Here is an 8,977-nt window from a genome sequence, read left to right on the forward strand (position 1 = left end):
ATATTTTTTGATTCATAGGAACAAAGGAGGAATAGGTTAGCAAGAGAGTTACCTTCAACAATGCCGCGGGACAAGGTAAAACAATTTTGTTTTTCAAATATGTCACTGACCTAGACAATTGGAATATTTGGTAATGCTTCAGTTTAGCTATGTTGCTTTTGTATTTAAAAACTGAAGTAGACATACATTTTTTAGATATAAAAGGTTATAAAATATGATTATCTCTTGATAATAGATTCTTCTGTTAAGTACACCAGCATAACTGAGGGATTGTATTTGAATATATTGTGTATATTGCCAGGCCTTAAACACTTAAGCTTTTTTTTTTTCCCTGAACCTGTGATTTGAATACTATGGGCTGGCTATTCCTCTTCTGTAACTTTCAGCCTTGTAGAATTGCCTGGCACTTAAGTTAAGTCTCTTACCCATGGTTGCACATCTAGCCAGTGATAGGTCTTTCTGACTTCTAGCCAGCACTCATCTCCTATAACATTGCTGCTTCTAAATTTCATTATATAGGGATCTTATTAAATTAAACCATGAAACTGAACATGAAAGTCTGTTTTACATCTGAAGAGATAAATACGCCAAATTTGTTCATGTTGCCAATGATATTACTTAAATTTTGTGAAGACTAACACAATACTGTAATGCACTAATCTCTTGTGTGATTTTGGGAACTTCTAGAGATTTGATTTGAGAAGGAAGACAAAAAAAAATAGAAAATGAGCACATATCTGCTGGTTATGGAACTTGTAACATAAAACAAGTATGGAAAATGTGTGTTGACCTCCTTAGCAAAAAGCTATTCTAATTCTTCCCCAAAAAATTCTTTCTGAATTTGATACTGCTATATGGTGACCTAAAGAAATGTTTTTAACCATTGATGACACCTTGGATAGTATGACAAAAAACAGCTTGTCTTTGAAAAAGGTGAAATGTATTGGGTCTTTGAAAACAGTTGTTTTTCATACTTCTTTTTTACAGAGGACTATGGCTTGATAAAAAGTATGTTTTTATAGAATAACATGGTAGCATCCTTGTTTTTTTTCCCCTGCATTTCTTGCTCTCTTTAGTCTTCTAAAGTTCCAGGTACTTTGGCACCTGCCTCCCAGGAGCCTTCTACTGCTGCTTCTGCTGAGGCTGATGGCAAGGTCTGTTCTGATTCTTAATCTAAGCACGCATGCATATTCCCATTTAGTACATAGTAATCGCCTTCAAAACAGTTCATCATAATAACGTGGCAATAAAATGTTACACATAAGATAGGTTTACCTAGAGTTAGTATTGATTAATACAAGGAATTTTTGAAATTTTTTACTCTAACCAGTTTCTGCAGGTTTCCTTGTTTACATGCTTACTCTTGCTTGCAATAAAATACATGTCCATAATATAAATAAAAGATGTATTTGTCCTTAAGTTTTTGAATTTTAATCTGTTGATTTAATCTATTAATCTCACTTGTTAAATTGGATGTTTAACATGTCTCTTAACAGTTAATGCAGGAAAACAGAAGAGAAACTAAACATGTGAGTCTCCTGCCTCAGAATGGAAATGTTTGGTAGCTTTTGGTTCTCATTGAAATCTTTTTTACATTTTCAAAGCCACCTTCCTAAAAATAATCTGTTCATACAATGACATCTATACGTGTTGCTTTTTATTGTGTTGTTAAGTTAGTCACAAACTCCTGTTGTCTACCTTTTTGAAAAACGTAGCCAATATTAGCAATTTTATTGTGGTTTAAATCAGAACTTTCTAAAATTCTAAATTAAGCAATTAAAAATGATTTTAATATTTTGTACATCTTTATTATGTTAGACTCATTAGAAAATAATGGCTTACCCACTAATATCTTATCTACCTTCTTATTGTTAGTGAGTTTCCACTTAACAACAGACATTTCTATAGTAAGGTAGAAAAACTTTTGGACGCTAGAGCTACATGTTGTGATTGTTTGTGTTTTTGGTGTAGTATTTAGTTCATGAATTGTCTCGGGCATGTACATCTCCTTTCTAATTGTTTCTGCTGTTAAGACATCTTTTTGTCATCCAATCAATCAGCAAGCAATTATTTATTACTGTGCTAGGAGCTAGAGGTAAAAAGAAAAAAAAATGAAATAAACCCTGTCCTTAAGGAACTTATCAAAGACAATATTGGGGAGGAAAGACAATAACAATTGGGATAAGAAGAGGCTTTGTGTAAGAAGGCAGTAATTGATTTGAGTCTTCCTTCAAGAAGTAAAGTATTTTATAAGGTAGACATGAGGGGGCAGTATATCACAGACAGGTAGCCAATGCAAAGACTTAGAGGTTGATGGTGTATAAAGAAAAAGCAGGGCCAGTTTGGTTCGATTACAGAGTGCTGAAAGGGGAGTAATGTTATATCAGGACTCATACAAATAGGAGCAGTGTTGGATCTGTGTTTAATTTGAATTGTTCTTCCACCCCCAAAATCCCAACCTATATATAGTGGAGACACAGTTTTAGATGTGGTCTTCTTTTTGTTCTTTATGTAGGGAGATCTTTGTATTCATAATTGTAGAAAGGAGACTTTTTTTTAAAGCCAAATAGAACAGTTTATATTTGATTCTAGAGGCAATAGAGAACTACAGGAGTTTGAGTCGAGAAGTGACATGGCCAAACTTGTGTTTAAGGAAAATCACTTGGACATCTGTGTAAAGAATGGATTGAGATGAGGAAACTTGTGGAAGGGAGTGAAGAAATGAGGGCCTGAACCTAGTTGGTTTTATGTGAGCAGTGAAGAAGGGAGATATTGTGGAGGTAGAAAAAGCAATACGCATCAATTGATTGTACATTTTGGGGTGAGCGAGATTGAGGAGTAAGCCTTGTAATTTAATTACTGAGAGGGTTTTAAAAAACTTTTAACTTGGGGCAGTTCACTCCATGGTTAATTGAGTGATGGAGCAGCTAAGTGATACACAGTGCTAAGTGTCTGATTGATGTTTCATTACTCTGGAGCAGAGTACCAAGAGGAAGTCTTGCCCCTGGTCTTTTCTTCTATGAGTTTTCTCAGTGGGAGAAAGAAGGTAGGCTTTGAGAAGAGTGGACTACTTCCCAACATTCTGAAAGTGGGATCTAGAGAAGAAAAAAAGACTTAAATATCCAAACTTAGCTACTTAAAAGCTCATATCCTCTGGTTTATGTTTTTAAATGTTTGATTTTTCTTAAAAATTTGTATTTAACTTAAGAAAAGCTATGGAAAAGTTTTAAAATAATTTTTAATCAATTTTATGTGTTGCCTACATTTACTTACTGCTTATTATAATGGAGTCACTTAACTCCTAGACTTCAGTTTTCTCAAATTTGAAAAGAGGGAGTTTGGACTATGTGACCTTTTACTAAAGGCCCTTGCAGGTCTAAAATTTAGATGATTTTGTGATTTCAGTATTTTTATTGTTTAAGCAAGACAGGTGGTTATTCTCACTCCATTGATGAAAAAATGGATATTCTTAAAAGTTAAGTAACTTATTCAAGGTCCATAGTTAACAGTAAAACTAAGTGTATCATTCATCTCTTGTTATTCCTAGCGTAGTTTCCTTTACGCTATGCCAAGCCGTCTTCTAATATAAATGTTGATGAATGTCATGATTCCATGGCAACCATATTTATCTCACTGTGTTCAACACAATTTGTTACTTGCATGTCCTTGTCTTCTCTTTAGACTAAGCTCCTTTGTGACAGGTGCTATTTTACTAAATAAATATTAACTAGTGCTTTAGGAAATAGAAGCTTGTTGCCTGCTTCTTTTGAAAAGTTGAGCCTCTTGGTGGAAATTAAGAAATATTAAATGCAAAATTGTTTGTGTCAAATATAGCTGTCATTGATCTTTACCACTGTTGTTGAATTTAGTTCAACAGGGTCTAGGACTATCTTTGAGAGATATGGCTTCATGACATATTTCTGTTGACTCTCTTCCCCCTCCCCAAAGAAACAAACAGCTACTCAGAACAAAATAAAACTCATTGTTTTATATATAATCATATTAAAATCATATTAAAAATGAACATTTGGGGTAGGCAGCCTTGGAAGGAAAAGAAATCACAGAAAGGCAACAGGACTGGTCACAGTCGGTTTGCAGGTTAACTCTACGTAGAAAAGCCTTAGGTATAATTTTAGATAACTAGCAGAACTGCCTCCAAGGTGTGATTTGTATGGTTCTTCCCTTTGAGTTGACAGGAAAATTCAATGTAAGTTGCAACCGTAAGAATGTACATTGGTTTATTTCATTTGTTTGCTCTTCTATTCTATGAAAATTCAATCCTCTAGGACTTCTGATGAAAATATAAGTGTTAAATAGCTTTATTACCCCTTTCTTGGAAATTTTGTGGTTTGGGGAGGACAGTCTGGTAGTCATAAGAAGATCCAAGGAAGTTATCATGGGTTAGCATTAACACAGAATTCAAGATCAAGTTGTAGTTTTCTTGTTGCTCTTTGTAATATAATGAGTATTTGTCTTCCTGCTCATATTATACTTATCCCTTGTTATCTCCCTTAGTAAGATTTGGCAATTTTTGTAGAGTTGACAAATGCTGAAGTGTTAAGGATTAAAAGTTAAGGACCATGAATGAGACTGATAGATTCCCTGTAATTTTGGAAACACTGTGATAAAATCTTTTTTGAACTATGTCAGATCAAACGGATTCCAGATGTATAGTACTTTATTTACACAGTTGTGAGCTGCTGCCAGTTTTTTCTGGCCTCCATAAAAAGTCTGATAAATGAAAATGTTTGGGACTTGGATATGCAGAGTTCTATTTGATGGCCAGTGAATGTTAATGCCTACTTAATAACCTTTATTAATGAGTGTGAGATGTTTTGTATGTGTGTTCACATTTTTTTTTCAGATGGTACCTGTAGGTGGTATAGGCGATGGTGCTCAAGAACCAACAACAGGCAACTGGAGAGGAATGCTGAAAACCTCAAAAGCTGAAGAACTGTTAGCTGAAGAAAAATCCAAACCAATTCCCATTATGCCAGCCAGTCCACAAAAAGGCCATGCTGTGAATTTATTGGATGTGGTGAGGATATTGGGACTGGGCAGACATTAGTACACATGGACAAATTTACTAAAAAAAAATTCTTAATTAAGTCCAAATACAAGACAAAATAATTATTTTAGTAAAAAACTTAAAAATTAAAAGCTGATATTTTAGTTTTAAAAAGTTTAAAATTATTGGTTCAAAACTGTTTAGAAAAAAAGGTTTAGACCTTTTAGAATAGTGTTAAAAAAGGTGAGATCAGGCAAAAAGTTAAAATTCTACTTTTTCCTTGTAGCCTGTGCCAGTTGCACGTAAACTGTCTGCCCGGGAACAACGAGATTGTGAGGTTATTGAAAGACTTATCAAATCATATTTTCTTATTGTCAGGAAGAATATACAAGACAGGTTAGTATTAAAATAAGCTACTATCCATGATGAATGCTTTCATTTTTCTATTCCAACTAATAATTATGAATTTAGAATTCCCTTGATGTGACTAAAAAAGGAACATTTTACTGCTTGACTTGTATGCTAAATATTAATATATTAATGTGTAATATAATTAATATTAATGGAGAAGAGCCCTTAGTATCAAGGATATGAAATCCATATAGTCTAAAACCTTACTAATGGAATTGATTTTTACTTCTTTGGTACTACTTAACTTTAGAAGAGTAGGTACTACAAAACAATAAAGTCAAAAAATTTGTTTTCTTTCTGGTGATGTTAATTTTCTAAACCAGTAGTGCCAAACAAATAGAAATGCGGGCCACTAATCCATCCATAAGAATTACTTAAGGTTGACTTAGTTTTATTTATTTATTCATTCACCAATTATTGACTTAGTTTTAAAATATAGTATTATTTGTTTCATTGTATTTTTATATCGTTAAATATTTCCCAGTTACGTTTGGGTTGCAATGTACTCATGCCATGTTGTGGACCACGTATTTGACACCTCTGCTCTAAACTGATCTGAGTTCTACATATTTCTCCTGTTAAAATCAGGGTCACTTGTAATTTAAGCAAATGAGTAAATCAGAGTCAGTTGGGAGTGAATAAGAAGAAACATTAATAAATAAGGCAAATAAAAGAAACAGTGAATTGGAAAATTGCCATACAATCCCTTAAGTCATATACAAATCCTATTCGTCTTCCTAATTATTTCTTAGAGCTGAATGAATGCATATGGCTCTAAAGGAATCTTGTAGAGGTCAGTTAAATAATAAAATGGCCAGAGCGCTTAAAGAATTGCTTCATAAATATGTATGCTATTTTCTAAACACTTGGAATTAAGCTCAAATTAAGGTTAAAAAATGGCAACAATGCCAACATTTCACTAACTTTCATTATTTTCAGTGTGCCAAAGGCAGTAATGCATTTTTTAGTCAATCACGTGAAGGATACTCTTCAGAGTGAGTTAGTAGGACAGCTGTACAAATCACTGTTACTGGATGATCTTCTAACTGAATCTGAGGATATGGCACAGCGAAGAAAAGAAGCAGCTGATATGTTAAAGGTACAAACCAGCCAGCTTTTAGTTTTTACCAATTTTTCCTATTTGAGCTATTTTGATAATTTATTTAGAGAAATTATTTAGTCATAACTTAGCGTTTCTACAAGTTGGTCTCATTTGCCTGGCATTTGCTTTATACTCAGAGTACTTTGTTATTTGATTCAAAGGCAGTATTTGCTCATTATTTCAAGAATCTGTCATATAGCCACTTGACAAGTCTAGGCACTGGAGATACAAAGACAAAAATAAAAATTCCTGCCTTCAGTGGGTTTACAGGAACAAACACAAGGTGATTGGGGGAGGGAAAAGGTACTAGCAGCTGTGAAAAATGAGAAAAGACCTCATACAGAATGTGGGTCTTGGCTAAAAAGTTTTGAAGGAAACTGGAGAGTAGTCTAGAGGGGACCACATGGAGCATACACCTCTCAACTAAGGTAGAGCTATCATAGATACTGTTGACATTATTTGCCAACAGATTAGCTGAATAGGGCAAAATAGAGGATGACTCTGGAATTGTAAACTTGAGGAAGAGGATCAGATAAAAAAATGAAAAAATTTAGTATCCACCCTAGTGTATCTATATTTTCATCCCTTTTTCTCATTTGTACAAATAAGGATAAAAATATACTTCATAGGCTTGAGGATCAAAAAAGGTAATGTCAGTTTGCAAAACTACAATATGCCTAATTAATTTTGAAACAACTTTAAACCATTTTGATACGTAGTTTCAGTGGCTATCATAGTTGAAAAAGATGCCTCACCAATATACATAGGTCCAAAGTAATTCCATTCAGCAATTGTTTCTATTGGAATTTGTCTAGTAAATTTCCCTCTTCCATGAGGTCAGTCATTTGTTCTTGAAAACTAATAAGGTGTTGCATCTTTAATATTTTTAATAAATTAATTTTAAACCCAGTGAAATTCATTTGGAAGATTTTTTAGTAGAGTTCATATAAGTGATACAGAGATCTTTAACAGCAAAGATCACATAGAGATTAAAACATTTCAAAGACTTTCAAAATTTTCTATCAGTTTTTTCCCCAAAAAGCATTTAGTTTCTCATTCTTAAAAACCAACAAGCCAAAAAAAAAAAAATAAAAAACTTTTAGAGCTTTCCCCGTGATGATAGGATGGACTTGTAAATAATAGTAATTATTCAGTTGGTTTCATTAATATGTAGTTGGCAAAGCTGGTGAATTTCAATACTGACAAATCACTTCTTATCCAAGAGGAGGAAGTTGGTGAGTGAAACTCATTGGCCAGCTCTGTGAAATGGAAGGGGTAATTATTTTTCTCTGATCCTGGTACAAAAAGAGAGATATTAGAATCTTGCATGTGGGAAGGAAGGGGTAGATTGGGGCATTATGGTGGGATTGTGTTTGAAACATAGTGATTGAAACACACTTCCATGGATCAACTCACTTTGGGATCTGAAGAACTCATTACCTTGTGCCCCACATGGTGATGATGAATCTCTACAAAATGTATGTTTGCAGTTCCAGAGCCAGCCTAGCTAGGTCCATATAGAAAGCTTTATTCAGTTAGTTTGGACTTGTTAAGTGAGGTTGATGCTTTCTTTGTTTTGGTGTTTTTGAGGTGGTGGTTGTCCTTTGTGTTTAAAGAGGACCATAATGACATCCCTATATCAGGGTCAAGGTAGAATGTATCTTTCTGTGCTAATCAGACCAACATGAGCTCAGAAGGCTCTATCAAAGTCTATAGACAAATAGTCTGTATGAACATTTGGAGTGCAGAGGTCTCTGAATTTGTGCATCTCATGTCTCTTTTGAGCTACTGAAATTCTGCTTTGCTCAGAGCATGGTGCCTTTGATGTGAAAACACCACGCCAGTGTCTCACCCATGTCTCAACATTGATTCCAAAGTTCTTCAGAGTGTCCTTGTGTGTTTCTTCTGACCTCCATGTGAGTGCTTGCCTTGTATGACTTCTCCTTAAAAGTCTTTTAGGCAAAGGTACATTTGGTACATTTGGCAAACGGACAAACGATCAGACCTGGCAAGATAAGGTACTGGACGCTAAGGTCTTTCTCAAGCTGCTCTGACATTCACTCTACTATTTGAGGACCACTAAACATATCACTAAACCTATATAACCTAGCAGCTCCCTACTTTAAGAAATTAAAGAAGTGTTTTTAAAGCTTTAATTTTATTTTCTCCTTTTCTTTAATTATGCAGGCCTTACAGCGAGCCAGTCAGATAATTGCTGAAATTCGAGAAACACATCTTTGGTGAAGAAATGTACCAGGCATTTATAGAGGTGAAGATGCTGATGACTTGTAATAATTATTGCAAACTTCACTGTAGTGTCATTTATGAATTCTTGTCTATTAACTATGTAAATCTGCTGTGAAAAGTTTTGAGACAAAAATGTTTTGCAGAAGAAACACAAATTAAATCCACATATTAAATATAAATAGCTGGTTCCCTGAAATATTCCATGTATG

At 34.1% G+C, this 8,977-nt stretch overlaps 1 protein-coding gene across 8 annotated transcripts in view; it reads left to right on the top strand.

Moving 5' to 3' along the window:
• The window catches only part of DNM1L (dynamin 1 like), a 98,281-nt gene extending 89,304 nt beyond the window's left edge, over positions 1-8,977 (top strand). For 2 of the 8 annotated variants that reach the window (XM_036759827.1, XM_036759826.1), the window contains exons 14-20: positions 19-75; positions 1,077-1,154; positions 1,497-1,529; positions 4,865-5,038; positions 5,295-5,404; positions 6,359-6,518; positions 8,709-8,977. In XM_036759827.1, coding sequence (XP_036615722.1) covers positions 19-75; positions 1,077-1,154; positions 1,497-1,529; positions 4,865-5,038; positions 5,295-5,404; positions 6,359-6,518; positions 8,709-8,765 — 669 coding nt within the window. In that variant the 3' untranslated portion in view covers positions 8,766-8,977. The remainder of the gene's footprint in view (positions 1-18; positions 76-1,076; positions 1,155-1,496; positions 1,530-4,864; positions 5,039-5,294; positions 5,405-6,358; positions 6,519-8,708) is intronic. The other 6 variants (XM_036759831.1, XM_036759830.1, XM_036759829.1 and 3 more) reach the window with 3 other exon arrangements.

The sequence above is a fragment of the Trichosurus vulpecula genome, chromosome 5, assembly GCF_011100635.1.
Source record: "Trichosurus vulpecula isolate mTriVul1 chromosome 5, mTriVul1.pri, whole genome shotgun sequence".
NCBI lineage: Eukaryota > Metazoa > Chordata > Mammalia > Diprotodontia > Phalangeridae > Trichosurus > Trichosurus vulpecula.